General features: G+C 38.3%; 1 protein-coding gene across 7 annotated transcripts in view; it reads right to left on the minus strand.

Annotated features, from left to right (window-relative positions):
* The window catches only part of LOC111868465 (mucin-12), a 194903-nt gene that overhangs the window by 13206 nt on the left and 166017 nt on the right, over window positions 1-15680 (minus strand). For 5 of the 7 annotated variants that reach the window (XM_033753069.1, XM_033753070.1, XM_033753068.1 and 2 more), the window contains 5 exons: window positions 15454-15529; window positions 15209-15310; window positions 5817-5879; window positions 3955-4014; window positions 400-429 (listed from right to left, as the gene is read on the minus strand). In XM_033753069.1, coding sequence (XP_033608960.1) covers window positions 400-429; window positions 3955-4014; window positions 5817-5879; window positions 15209-15310; window positions 15454-15529 — 331 coding nt within the window. The remainder of the gene's footprint in view (window positions 1-399; window positions 430-3954; window positions 4015-5816; window positions 5880-15208; window positions 15311-15453; window positions 15530-15680) is intronic. The other 2 variants (XR_002843514.2, XM_023859107.2) reach the window with 1 other exon arrangement.

Here is a 15680-nt window from a genome sequence, read left to right on the forward strand (position 1 = left end):
CGGACCAGAATGAAACAAAAAAAAAAAAAAAGGGCAATAAATCATGTCACCAATCCAAACCCTGTCTATAGTCACACATACACATGACAATTATTTTAAATAAACAGTTTAGGCATGCTCGTAACAGATTTGTGCTGCATAGTGTGAAATAAACAGAGTAACAGTTAACTTAATTCTCACTGATATTTGAAAGGAATACAAAACAAAAAAAAATAATTTTTATGATTTTGTATAAATTTTGTACAACAGTTTGATTCAATCAGTAGACCTCTACCACTTATGTGCACAATGGCTCAGGTTAGCCTGTGTGTTGATATCCAACAACACTGGGCTATTCTACATTAGCCAGACAGCTACCTGCTACAGATCTAAAGAATAATTTGGAATTTAAAGGCTTACAGAAATAGGAGCTGACCAGGTCTAACACATCTGAGTTCATAGTCATGACACAAGCCCGCAATGGAAAGAAAACAGAAACATACATGTTATAGTGGAAACAAGTTTTCTAGCACAAATCTAAGTTGCCCTATGGAATCGTTTAAAAGGTTTATGCGCTACCTCACCATGATTTCATCCTATTACACATTTACGTCTATAAAGAAGCAGCTGATGAAATTACTTCTTATCCACATAAGGCTAGTTTTCTTCACACAGTGCAGTGAAGCGAAGTGAAGTGGAAATGATGGTATATAACTGGAGGAAGTAAATACTAAGAGATAGTTAATGGAATATGTATGCTGTCATATAAAATTTGGATGAATTTATTGTAATTTAGCCTTTGTGGACAAATAATTAATAAGACCAGCATACACACAAAGATATTTGGGATTAACAAGTTTCTGAATGTTGTGCATCATCTTAAACTCCGTAAAAATGAATAGTTAACGAAGAAAGTGAAAAGTTGGAGCCTTTGCTAAAACCATCTGTGTAATTTTATCACACTACTTTCTCCTGATGTGAACTGAGTCACGTGACTTTTAGCTTTAAACCCTACAAGGGAATCACAATATGGAGACAAACATGTGCTGTATGTGCTGTCCTGTACTAGACTAGAAAGCAGCTGTCTTCACCACTAAAAAACAACTTGAACTGGGTTGAACATTAATATTTAGGAATACTGATGCTGATTTCTCAACAAATTTTTCTCTAAACAATAATTCATAATGAGACGTGACAATTATACATAGGACTGATCTGTGCAACTGCTAGCAATACTAATTAGCAGAAATGTTAGTGGATCACCTTATCTGATCCAGCGGTTTGTAAAAAATCACTAGAATCCAATTTATTTTCTGGTTGCAGTATGTGATCTATTGATGGAATATTGTTTCTTTGTCAAAAACATGGGCTGTTAAATAAGAAAACCAATACTACACTTTTAATCAGATTGGAGAAAAATGATAACGACATTTACAAAATATCACATGAAGTTTATGTACTAGAAACAATCAGTACATACAGTTTTTCAGGAGGATGAAATTATTTAAAGATGGAGAGGGAGATGTTACAGCTCATGAATGGTCAAGTGGTTTGACAACTTCCAGAGCTCATTGAAATGTGGAGAAACTAACTGAAATGACAACAAATTGTCATCAGTTTACTGTTCAAAAGAAGATGTAATTAAGTTGTGCCAAAATTCTCAAAGGTAAGCAAAATGATAGAAAAGAAATTTGCTCTACGCTTTCAGAAAATTGTTGGAATAATCCAACATTTTGATTTAAAAAGTGATGGTTGATTAGAGTTGTTTCTCCAGCACAAACAGAAAGAATATCATGGCCTCTAATGGAAATAATCAAGGTATTCATGACAAAGGTTAAAATGTGAATATGAAAATTAGAGATCAAAACAGTGCTAATATGCTTTTTGTTACTGATGGTAATAGCCATTATGAACATGAGACTTTTCACTCTCAAAAATACAAAAACCACATGAGAAGGTCCAATTTCGAATAAACTGAATCTAGTTATTCATAGCAATGTACTGGCAATACTGAGATTGGTTGGTGGTGTAACTGTTATACCTCATATTACACCTATATGGAAATTTTAGAAAATATACTAAACATGTGCAAGTCTTTAATTTTCAAGGCTGAATCAAGAAAAATCCTGATTTCAATTTGTTTATTTTTCAGTCTTCAACTCAGAATTTTTTTGATACTTGCTTTGGTTTTGCATGTTGCATCTGATGTCAAAATGGATATATACTGTACTTATATGAATGGAAGACAATGCTTTTTATTATTTTATGGGGTAAAAACTGTGGGTCATGATTTTTTATATTTAAATTTGTTAATGTGTCATGCCAAAGTTTGCACTATATTGTGCTCTGAGAATACCAAGCAAGAGAGGCAGAAATATGACTCAGGGTCAGAAGCCACAAGCTTCCATGAGTTTCCCACCAACTTATAGTGCAAAAACAGGAAGACACAGTACACAAAATCACTAGATTCTGTGCCAATACAAGTATCCATTATAGTAAATATAGCAGATCATGTTACTTAGTTAGTTAGTTATTGGAGAGGGTGGGTTTCCCCCTGCACTTAGACCAGTATTGGTTCACTGTGCTTCCCTCTATGATATTCTACCAGTCACTATATCCTACCGATATTGGTGCGTACCATCAGTCCCGACCGAGCCAGCGAGTTCGGCCTCCACTAGCTGGCGGTATCTATAATGCTTCCCCCATCTATCAGAGGTGTTAGAGACTACTTGTTGGACGGGAAACGTCCTTGATTTTGGCTGTGATCTCCTTAGGAGATATGAGGTTCTTTTACGTGCCATAAAGCTACGACATGGGACCCACGGCTTAGAGTCCCTCCCAGAGGACTTGTTCCCTTAATTTTTCCACCCTTAAAAATTCCACGACCTCTGCCGGGTTTGAACCCGCATACCACGAGTCATGAGGTGGGAACGTTATCTCTAGACTACGGAGGCCGCTTTAGCAGATCATGTTAAGAAAAGAGGTGATAGTGAGAAAGGGAATATTGTGCCAAAAATTATCAAGTACAGTTATAATGGGAACTTTAAGATTACAGTGATTAAATATGTAGAAAAAAGAAACAGCTGTCAAGCAGTAAGAGATGATGTCTGAAGATGGAAACAACAAGAACAGAAATAAAATAGTGCCAATTCTACATGAAAATCATCATTTGTATAGGTAGAAAGGGAGAATGGAAAGTTAGTTTCGTGCACAGAGATGCTAATGGCTATTCAAAACTAGACACACTCCAGATCAATAAAAGAGCCTGAAGAACTGCCAACATACGTTACAAAGGAAATTATAACAGACGTTTATGAATTCTTTCCTACATTATCACTGTTGGAAGTTATGGTTAGAGAGAAAAAGGTGTTCTGCAGTGCAGTCCTGTTCGTGGAGCATTATTAAATTCAACAAGAAGAACCCTTAGAAAGAGCTAACCTCAATCACTGGACAACCTATGTCAGTATAACTACAGCAATGTACCTAATGACCAGGCTTTGTCAGTGGGAGATAGCAGGGAAAATGTACATTAAATACTGTGATACAGCATGCACAGAACTAAAACTAAGATATAAAAGGAGGTGGAAATTCTATGCAACAAACCTAGCATAAAATTATTTCATAAATTTACTTTTTCTGTGCAGGCATGTTTCCTTGTACAAGGCTGTCTTACATTCAGAAACATCTTCCATTCTGACAAATACAATAGTATGTTTACTGCACTGTGAAGAGGTGGCTAGTATTATAAAATGTGTTTACAGTGGAGGGGGGATGGTCTACTACAGAAAATTCTCATTCTCATTTTGATTTTTTAATTTTTTACAAATTTGTCTCATCTTAAACTGAAAGAGTCCTTCTTGCACATGCTTAGAATGAAGAGCTAACATTTGTCATTTCATATATTCTGACATTTAAAATCCTTAAAATGATGGTGTGCATTCTAACTGACATATTATTTCATGCTGAAATATTTACCTTTGGATACTTTGCCTTTCCCCACTGTGGTCGCTGAGAAGCTAGATGTCTTTGTTGTCACTGTAATGAAAATTTCAATGTCAGCCATGTCTGGTTGAAGACCAATCTGGTGGTGGTTAGTTTGAAAGAGTTTGAATTTATCCCCCAATATGGATCCTGTACTGTCTTGCTAAGTAATGAACATTAGCTACAAATTATTCAGTGTAAAATAAACTGTACTAATAGGAGTAATTCTGTGACTCAAAACAAACAAGCAGTTCCAGGCAGAACCCATAAAGCCTACTCTTCTACTGCACATACTTCAAGCCTTACAGATCTTGTGTTGCTAATGTTATAATGTTAAGTTTATAATCAGCAACAGATTATTTAGCTGACAGATTAGTCTACTAGCTAATGAGCAGATGTCACAGGATCTGATTCTACTGGAGTTAGTATTTATTTTATTCCTTGCAATTGTGATGTCACACACAGACAACTGTTATGATTATAATCACCACTTTTGTTAAAAATTAATTGCTGAAGTAGTGGCTCCAAATACAATATGTCATGTGTACATTCCAGAGTTCTGAACCATCGCCATGTTTGTAATTGTTGACTTATAACAATATTTCCTATATAATCAATAGGTATGCATGCAATCTAACTTCATATCAGATTTCATATTCATACATTTAATGGTTCATTAGTTGTCCCTATCAAACAAAAGATACAGAAAATATGCACATGGCTGCCATACTGTTTTTCAGTTTCTTAAAAGTAACATTTTAATAAAAAGTGCATAAGTTCGGTATCCTGCATAATGTGATTCCAGATTTGCTCTAACTTAGAAGTTTATGTGACCGCCATTTTACTGTTACTGATTTAATAAATTAAAAGATGATATGGCTGATGTGGTTGCCAATGTCATAATGTTCATACAAATTTAATAACTGGCAAACTGGTTCAAAAGTTAAAAGGGAGGGCCATAGCATGGTGACCTCACAAGCCTGTTTCTTTCTTTAAGAAGGCAGATTAAAAACGTGTTTCCTTGTTCAGTCAAAGATAAAATTATGACATCACAGTACAAGGGGTCTGTGGGTGTTCTTTTATACGCATGTACAAGAAATAAAAGTATATAGATTAAAAACTAATTTCTTAGCCTAAAATACTAATTAAGACACTGTAATACATTGAGTTCATGTGTTTCCTTTCCCACTAAAGTCAGAGAAGCAGCAATATAAAATAAATTTCAATAAAACTGCAGGGAAGGAAGAGTCACACTAAATTTTAACAAAATCCTCAATGCTATGAGGAGGAATGAGCTCTAGGATACTCCACTATGAATGAAATCCAAATTAATTAGTTTAGGAAGAATGCATTACTTTTTATGCTATTCTCCAATGAAGACAAGGTGTGGGGAACTATTGTTAGACCATTTTACAGTTAATTGATGAACATATTGAGATTAAGTGTACACAAACAATGGCAGGAGTTCTCCAAAAGTCATGTGAATGTTTTCTTTTCTTTGTGGGTTGGGTTACTTTATGACGCTGTAAGTAAGTGGATTACATAGCACTGAGTGACAGGATTCATGAACCTATCAAGGTACTACCTGACATTTGCCTGGAGGGACTGAGGAAAATCACAAAACTTTCAGTCAGGATAGGCTGGGTCTCAGCTGAGATTTGAATCAAGCACCTCCAAAATATGAGTCTAGAGTATTACCAATAGCCCAGCATGCTTAGTCTGACATTTCCACCTCGCAGAGTAAAACAGGCTGCCCTTGGGAACAATCTTGCCTCTTCTTCATCATGGGATAGTGCAACTGATATACATCATATGTTACTGTTATGTTCAAATAATAGGAAGCAACTGTGCCTCACCTTCAGTTTGGGTCACAGTATTGCCATCTGTGGAGGATGATGTCACCTTGGACTCGGAATGTCCTGTAAAGAACCAAACAAAGTTTTAGTTTCTAGCTGCATTAAGTTACAAAGACAGCTCTAGAACAAATATGCAATGTACTTTTGACAGAAGACCACATATATGTGTACTTATTACATTTGAATAAACTGATTCCCCAAGAAATTTTTAAACAGCATATTTTCAAAAGAAGGCAATGCTTACATATCCACGAAGAGACACAGAAACTCTCTATCCATCAGAAGACAGGCATATTCCACAGTACAGATCAGAAAAAATAAAATCTACAATGAATTATAAAGAAATCATACAGTGCATATACCACTTACATATTTTACAATAGTTTATTCGCTGTGAGGTATCTGTAGTTCACGATTAGAATATTAATTAACATCCATACTGAACTACATATATTGTATACAGCATTCTGTGACATGAATAAAATGAACTCTATGTACAAAGAATGTTACAGTTCAAGCATATTTTATTATGTATGTATTCCTTTCTGAACACAAAATAAAAAGCAGAACTACTTTGCATTCTGTTAAATGACTGAATCAATTATTACATCACTAAATGGCAATAATACATGAGTTAAGTAGCACAAATATAATATGGCTTCCATACAAAAAGGCAGGCTGAAACAAACCAAGCACTTCTGCAGGAAGAATGCATATAGTGATGGGCATTTCCTGCTTATATTATACAACACTCTTACATTAATGATACCCCAACACTGCGGGTGGTATCACAGTTTAAAAACAAAATTGAAACTGAAATTTTAAATACACACGGACTTTGGAAATACATCCAATAATAAGTGTAAAGCGTATGAAAAACACACAATCCCTTTCAGTGTTAAGGTGATGAACTGTGTATGTTGGCTGTCAACAGTTTTAATTGGTATGTGACTTTACTACTCGTGAACTTCAAGTGTTACTCAGCCAATTCATTTTATAAATGACTGATCCTCCTAACACTTCATTATTTCATCTGTATTAGCTTATAATCCTGAACAGTTTTCCTGCATCTCAAACCTTCCTCAAATATAAAAACTCATGACATGTATATCTACAAACACATTAATTCTTAGGAAGTACAAATTTTATAGTACTTTCTCTTCCACTCTTTCATCTTTAACTTCTATTTATCCACAGAAGACTGAAACTGCGAATTACTCTTTGTAAAATTTTCAAAATGTAGCGTTGAGACAGTATGGTTCGTGATTGTTAAAAGATTATGTAAGGCACTGCAATATAAAATGTTATTCTTTTTGCTTTTTCATATATCAGTATATATGAGAAAGTAATGATATCAAAAACTCTGATAAAAGCGTTTTTGGCTGGTGTGGTTATGAAAGAGTGGTTTCTGGTGTGCAGTCTTCTCAGTATGGATGTGTGGCCCTGATAGCACTGGAAGGGTTGGATGGATTTTATTCATATTTGGAGTCAAGAGTTTATCCAACCTATGTCAGAGCATGGGGAATCTGAATATTCCAGGCACAAAAATAGAGGCCCTTCAAATGGGACACAAAACACAAAATCATGATTTTATCAAAAATGTTCAGTAATTTATGCCATCTGCACTAAAGTCCCCAGTGAAAAATGTTACTTTTCTCAAAATCATCTTTAAGGCTCAGGTGTATTTCATTGTTGCCTGGTATTCAGCAACCAACAAGGTCTACCAAGCAACAGTAGAATTTGCTTCCAAGGTAATGTACATAAGGTCAACTGCATGAGAAAGTAGGTGAAATGTCTTTGCAATGATTATTTACTTACTCATTTATGGTTTATTTGAGAACACAGTAAATAGCTCACACTACCTAGCACTGAATGATAGGATGTTTAGTGAATTATGAACTGGTAAGGAGGTGGAAGGAAATTGTCATGGCCCTAATCTGAGGTACTATATTGGCATTTGCCTGGAGGGAATGAGTGACAAAAAAATCTGAGTCAAGAAAGCTGGTGCCCTGGACGAGATTCGAACTGGCCACCATCGAAATACAAGTCAGAAGTGTTAACTGCTTCAACCAACTTGCTCAGAATATATATATATACACATAATGACAAAAACTGTGTACTATCAAGGAGTATAGTTTTTGTACTTTGATAGGTTTCATTATGCAAAGATATTATCAAATTATTCACATTCTTTTACAATTTAATTTGAAGCTGATCAATATTCAGCAAAGCCACAATGACAGAATGTCTGTATATAGCAATATGGTAAACCAAGCTTCAAACCTTATTCAGTATAATGGAATCTGAACAGAAAGTTTAAAGCACCGGCTGCCATTATTTTTTAGTCTCTGAAATATTTCAAATGCCCATCACCAACACATCTGCTGCCTGGATATAATGACAGTTTCAGTCCATCACAGCAACTCCAAAAATAGATACAAATGTTAGCAGTAATGTTTTATTTATGGAAACAACTGAGCAGATATTGAGGATAGAGAGTATAAAAAGGTAAGAAATCTTTTAACAACTCTTTGAAGTTACAAATGGTAATAAACTCAATTCAGTTTTACATCCTGCTTTCACTAACATTCAAGCTCTAATCCCAGGGATACCATTTATTACTGTTAAATTACAGTAACTTCCTTGACATTCAAAACCAAAAAGAACAGCAACTATAGCTACTGTAATTACAACACAGCCTTCTAAAGTTTCTTGGATATTTGGAATGAAGCAGAGAAAGTTCCACCATTATGTGTTTAACACAAGAAAATATAATCAGAAAGCATAGTGTTAAAAACATGGATTTGAACCACCATCTGAGAAGTTTAGGAACAGTCTCAACCTGCTCAGCATTGAACATAAATACACTTACTGCATAGTAAAAAAGACAAAATACAAATTCAGTCATATGAGGCTATGAGGGTTACATATGATACTACTATAGTGTGATAATTGCATAAAAATGAAGGTATGGAATAAACACAATTTATTATGCAAGGGAGATGCAGAGATAGTTAGAACAACCAATCACATGAGTCACTGCTAGTGAATAAATAACAGGGAATCAATCAGGGGAACACTTCTGCATGATAACTTCTACCAAGAAAGACAAGCAGAAACATTCTGTGTAAGTTGAAAAATGCAGCCAGGGATATCAATTTCCACATCAGATGTAGTTTCCGACTCACAGCTGCTGGATCCATATCTGGATTGATGCACATTCAAATTCCTTCTCCCACTACTTGCAGATCTCATGCCTTCAGACCAACCAACACATGGATGCTGGAGCTGATGTGGAAGATGAACTTGCAGATGTTCCAGTTAGCACAGCAACAAGCAGATGTTCATGTCTTTTATGCAATTATTTGCAACTAAGCTAATGCTTGCAAAAAATGAATAAAATCAAGATACTTGTTTCTCTAGGCATAAATCTGTTATTTTTCAGTAGCATTTGATACCTGCACTACAAAAAGAAGCTCATCTATTAAAGTGTGAGTCTCATCAAAGTATAAACACTGCACAAACGGATGACTACATTAGTGTTCAGCTCTTCAGACATGCTGGTGTTTCATCTATTTTAGGTGTAGTGAATTTCACTTCCTGACTCCATGCTAGATGCAGCTACTTACTACTCAAGTGCTGTGCCAACTTGGTCCGTGTCATGCTTGAGTCTTCCCAAGCCTGCTGTTTGTGTACAAACTGTGATGACGCACTACGGCTCAAATGGGATGGGAAATGTTCCTCAACTGCAGGTTGCCTCACTGATAGCTTTGTTTTGGGTGTTGTATTTCGTTTTGATACAGTTTCACTGTTACCTGATACAGTAGCATTAAAAACACTCTCAAATGCTTCATCAACATTCTCAAGATTGTCATCTAGAATCAACATCTCACATGGAGGACGAACAGAATTATCTTTTGGTTCTCGAGCTTTCAGTCTCACTTCATGAGATTTTGACTTAGCAGAAGTTCTAAGGTATGCTTCTACTTCACGCTGTTTGTTTTCTACACTTTCAGGTGACAAGGCAGCTTCAAACTGCTTGGGGAATGATAAGGAATGACTTGATTTCGTTTTAGGTAATGCTGGTGGAATTCGACGAATATTTCTATTTGGTATTGTGAGGTCAGACAAGGCAAGGCTCTGTGGGCGCTTGTTTCTTATTCCTTGCTGTCCTGCTACTAGCTGGTGCCATGATTCAGACTTACGAAGGGTAAGAGGCGATAAGGAAGTGGAAGGGTTCATAAATGTGTCTGCAGTGTTGCTTGGAGTGCTCATATCTGAAACATCATGCAATGAACTGGAACGTGGAGCATTAGGAAAAATATCTGCCGAGTTCTGCACTTTGTTACTCTTACTATAAACTGGGATTTGCAGTCGTGTGGTTAATATCGATTCTCCACTTTCCTGCAGCTCTTCTGTACTAGTTGCAGTAATTAGAGATTCAGCTGAAGCAGGACGCACATGAGTTGACAGTGATGGAAGATAGCCAGATTCTTGAGAAAGGCCAGGTACACTTCCTGTATCAGAAAATTGTCCTAATCGCCTATTAGGACCACGTGAACACTGTGAATATGCCATGCTCTCATAGGTGCCATTCCTTCTCTTTTGATATGTAGGACTGCATAAATTATTAGTATCATCAGCTGCTTTGCTTTTAAGCTTCTTCTGGTACTCTGTGAACTGCTCGTCACTTATCATGGATGCAATATCTGGTTCACTGTGATGCCTAATAACAGGACCTGTTAGAGATTTTTCTTCTTTCTGTGTTGTTGATTTAGAGAGCAAATGATGCTGCTGTGATTCTTTAGCATCCTTTCTTAACCTATCAATGGTGGGGGACTTCTTGGATGAATGAAGAGAAGTCTTTTGTTTATATCTTAGCGCTTCATCATCTGCTTTCTTCCTCAATGCAGCTGTAGGGGAGGTACTGTTTGACTGCTTAGATGCGGTTTGCAAGTTTCTATTTTCACCAGCAGATGAGAATTTTATAAGCACAGAACTGAGGTTCTTTGCAGCAGAACTACGACCACTGGCTTCCTCTTCTGCATCATCATACCGATGCCTTGTTCTCTGAGTTACCATAACTGCTTGGTGAGATGTGGGGCCTACCATGATATGGGACACTGCTGTAAATGCTTCTGGTGAAGGAAGTGAGGTGTCAGGTGACTCCATTGACTCCATTTCTGGTTGCTGCACATTTGAGCTGGGTATGAACATGTCCTCACTCTGAGGAAATGTGGAAGGCCTAGACGTGACACTTCCACCGTAGGTTTGAGGGACAGGACTAACACTTGGAAGCTCAGTGAATTCTTGATTCCCATAATCAATTTCAGTTGTGTAGCTTTTTGTACAATACTGAGGTATCTCTGCTAATATCTTATCCTGCACATTTTGCTCATGAAGATGAATTCCATCTCCATATTTCTGCTCACTGTAAGAACTGTGAATTTGAAGATCTTCATGATGATGTTGTTGACTGTTACCATAGTTCTGAATTAGATGTGGAGCAGTAAGCATTGGTGGTGCTGGGATAGGCAGAGGTAATTTGGGGTTATTTAACGAGAACACTTGATTTGTTTTTTCTTGATAACGTCCTTGTACTGAGCAAGAGGTATGTGAAGGAGGAACATAACTTTTAGGAGTTGGAAGAGGGGCATGGTGTTTAACAGGTACGCTCATATTTCCTGGCACAGCAGTCTTCCCTTGACTCCGACTCTGTGGCAATGAAAGTGGAACAGGTTGGGGTGATGCTTCTCTAGAGATATTCTCAAACTTTATTACAGCCGAATTAAGCACGCTATGCTGTGGTTGGATGCCATCCTTTGTCCATGGAAGGTTTTGGTTCACTGGTGAAAGCAATTCCTGTTTTTTCTGCTGGGTGAAAACTGTCCTTTGTTTGCTTGGTTTAGGAGCAGTAGTATGCTGGATTACATTCCCACTATCAAACTGGTTTACTATTTCAGCTTTCTGCTTCTTCTCAATGGGTTGGAAGGCTGACATAGGAGCATGGGAAAACTTGTTTATATTCACTGGAGCATGGACAGTAGCAGGAGACTGTGGAGGAGTGAAGAGCTGCTTCTTAGTGAGAACAGTCCCTGTGCTGGCTGCTACCATCAGCGATCCAACCACCACTGAATCATCAGAAACGGCATCTCTCTCAGTCCAAGGAAGCTTACTCTGTTGCTCTTGCTCCTTCTGCTCGAAGAGCTTCTTCAAAAAAATGCTTCCTTGCCGAGAGAGTTTTGGGCCACTTGCTGTTGCACTCTTCTTAAGAGTAACTGAATCATCAGCTGACTGCCAAAACGTCCTTGCAGCTGCTGCACCTGGTGACACCAATCTTCTTCCTCTTCCAGAGTCACCTCCACTTCTTTCTGCAGATGTTTCAAATGCTGTTTTAATATTTGTGAAGCGGCTGCTCCAATGATGACCACCGCGAGCAGAAGGATTGTAGCTACTGGCTTTGCCCACTCCCTCATCTCCTCGCCATATACTTCCCTTGCCATTACTGTGCTGCTGAAGGAAAGCCAAGAATTTATGGTCACTCTCAGTCTTGGGTTGAAAGGCTGGAGGATGAATCTTATCTACAAAGGCCTTATTTCCATTGCCTACTCTGATTGGACCACGCAGAGCAAGATAAGCAGCTCGGTGCTGATCACTGGTTAAGCCTGTTCCAGATCTGGAATCCCTTTGTCCCTCATATTCTTCTCCTGAAGAATAATCAGTTTCTTCTTCAATTTCATAGAAATTAAGTGGTTTTGGAATGTCGATAGTATTAGCACGTTTCATCTTGACTTTACGGTCAGAACGCCCATGTGGTCTACCGACAACTTCCTTCGTGTCTTCAGCAGCTATCTGCAGCAGTCTTTGTGCTGATGATATGCTGATACAAGTGTTCCTATTGTTTGTATCTGCTTCAGTATTATTTAGAACTGTCAAAGTACTCTGTATTGGATTTTGCATTGTGTGGTCAATATTCTGGATGTCTTGCCGATTAAGATTCTGCTTGATGATGCCTGGACTCCAGTGTTCACCATTATTCCAAGATTTCCTACTTGTGTCTGGCACCTTTTCTGTATCCTGTTTGTCATTCTTTCGACTGTCATCAATACTAGCTTGCCAAGATTCCAGTTCTGCGGTGGTTTGCTTTGAATTGTATGCATTTAACACTTTTATTTGTGCACAATTAACATCTGTTTTGGAATGTCTATCAAATTCATTCTCGACATGGCGGTTATTACTGATTTCTCCTTGTGTTTTCTCATTGGCAGCAGCTTGGCGAACAGTACATGTGTTATCTTCCTCCTCCTCATCTGTTTCAGAACTGCCTTCATCCTCACTTGAAGCATCCTCATCACTATCATCATCTTCACTTTCAAAAGTCTTCTGACAAAACTGAGCATTAACTCTATGTCGTTTTTCTTCTTCAAGTGACAACTGTTTATTAATAGCTGCTTTATGTACAGCAATTTGAACAGACTGAGCTGGAGTGAACAGAAGAACACTTGGGTCATAATCCCTACTATCGCTATCCAGAGACAAAGAATGTGAAATAGCAATGCGCTCAGGTACACTGTCTTGTGGTGTGGTCACACTGTCAATAACAGCGTCCAATGAGCCAGACTGTGCCACTCCTCTATGTGGGGATGAGCTGCCACTCAATAGGGGTTTCTGAATATGCCGACTAGGCAGACAGCTTCCACTATCAGATCGTGGAGTTGATGCTTTGGAACTTGATGTACTGCTCACTGCTGAACCTTGAGAAACCGATCTACGCTGAAATTTATCTGCAACAGAAGGTCCACTATTTGACCTTTGTGGAACAGAAGCCTGAGAGACATGCCTATGAGCCACTCTGTCACCTACTGAAGTTCCACTGTCTGATCTTTGTGGAGTTGATGCTTTGGAACTTGAACTGCTATCTAGAGATGAAGCTTTTGATACAGGTTTATGGGTGGTCTTCTCTGGAACTGAGTTGCCACTGTCTGATCTCAGAGGCGTGGAAGCTTTGGAACTGGCAGTGCTGCTGGTAGAAGAAGAAGATACTGGAGCTTTCTGAATGGCTTGCTCAGCCAATGAAACAACACTTTGTGTAACTGAACTTGAGCTATCTAATGATACAGATTTCTGGATAGGTCTTACCCCTTCCTGTCCAAGTTTTCCTGGTCTATATTCTCTGTGAACTGCAGTCATTGGCTGTACGCCATCAGGTTTCTCTGACTGAGAACGAACTTCTACTCTACTGACTTGATTGTAACCATTCTCTTTATGCATGCTGCTATGAGGAGGAATTTTAATATTAACTACAACTGGAAGATCAGTAATTATTTCAGGAGTAGTGTCATCTGGCACTGTAGTACTGTTATTTATGTTACAAGTACTATCTAAAGATGCTGACTGCTCTAAAGGTCTATGAATTCCATTTAAATCTGTGACACCAGTATCATTTGAATTGATGTCTATATCACTACAACTGCTTCTTCGGTTTTCAGCCTGTGATGGACCGTTTCTTGAGATGCCACTCTTTCGCAAATGAGAAAGAAAGAATGGTTTTGCAGAGGCATTTCCATTAAATGTGGGACCCGGCAGAGAATGTCTTGGAGTAAAGTGGACAGGGCGGAATACACGCATCACAGGGGACACGACAGATGATGTTACTGATGAACCTTCTGGTAAAGTCAAGTCTTGTGCAGAGTTTTCTTGCATCAATTCATGTGCAGTCTCAGCATTTCTAGAAGTGCCTGAATTTGAAATTGATTTTTCCTTTGCAGCATTTTCTTCAACCAGTCTTCTTGCATCAGCCAACTCCTCTCTTGTTACTGCAACTGTATGCCTGGTTTGACGAAAAATGTTCCTATTCTGAAATTTTTGTGCCTGTTTTGGAGGATGAACCATTTTTTCAGGATTATCAGTCTTTGGATTTTCTTTGTCGGGTGGAGCAGGCAGGTGGAGTGATGCCTGTAGCCGAGACACAAGTTGCAAAAGCACATCTCTCCTTGCGGGATCCAACACTTCTCCTTGCCCTTCTCCGATACTACCCAGCTGCAATGATGCTTGAAGACGTGACAGAGCAGTCTGAACCTCAAGCAAGAGACCTGGACCAAGAGGTTCTGCTGATCCAGAAACAGAGTTTAACTTCTGTGTCGATATATCGTGGCCCTGTTGACGATGAAGTTCAATTGAATCCCGAAGACCCACAGCCAGAAGTCTGAGATCCTCGCCAGATTCAATGCCAGAGTCTTCAACTCTCTCCATTTGCCCCTCCCCAGACAGGCTCTGGCTGGAATAGGAGTGTGGTGGAGGGGCAAGTGGAGGAGCAGTACCTGAACATTTCTTTTCTAGCAACAGTGAAGACCGTAACTGTTCCACTAGCAAAGGCAGGAGCAGAGACTCACCCTCCACTACACTGCGACAGAGCACATCACCCGTTTCCTCCTGCTCACGTTCACTTGCAGCATCCTCATCAGCCAAGGCAGCAGCCACTACGCTTGCACAAGCTGCAGCAACAAATACATGGTTCAGCAGATAGAAATTTCATAAACACGAAGTTAATAAACTAGGCATAAAAAACAATTTAATTACTTGGCATTGTGTACCCACATTTCTTAACTCTTAACAAAACATGTCAAGAATTACAGACCTTTCTGTTCTGCCATAACTACTCGCAGCCTTGCTCTGATTTGGCGTCTCCCTTCGTAGTCTGAGCACTTGTCCAACTAGAACATTAGATAACAGTGCATTATATTCATCTGACTGTAATATATGTTAAAATCCGTTAACACTGAATTGGCAAAGAGTAATGGTATGAAAAGAATGTGTAAGTCAACATCAGATTTGCTTTACTCTCCTATTGGAAAATGGCATCTG

The sequence above is a fragment of the Cryptotermes secundus genome, unplaced genomic scaffold, assembly GCF_002891405.2.
Source record: "Cryptotermes secundus unplaced genomic scaffold, Csec_1.0 scaffold169, whole genome shotgun sequence".
NCBI lineage: Eukaryota > Metazoa > Arthropoda > Insecta > Blattodea > Kalotermitidae > Cryptotermes > Cryptotermes secundus.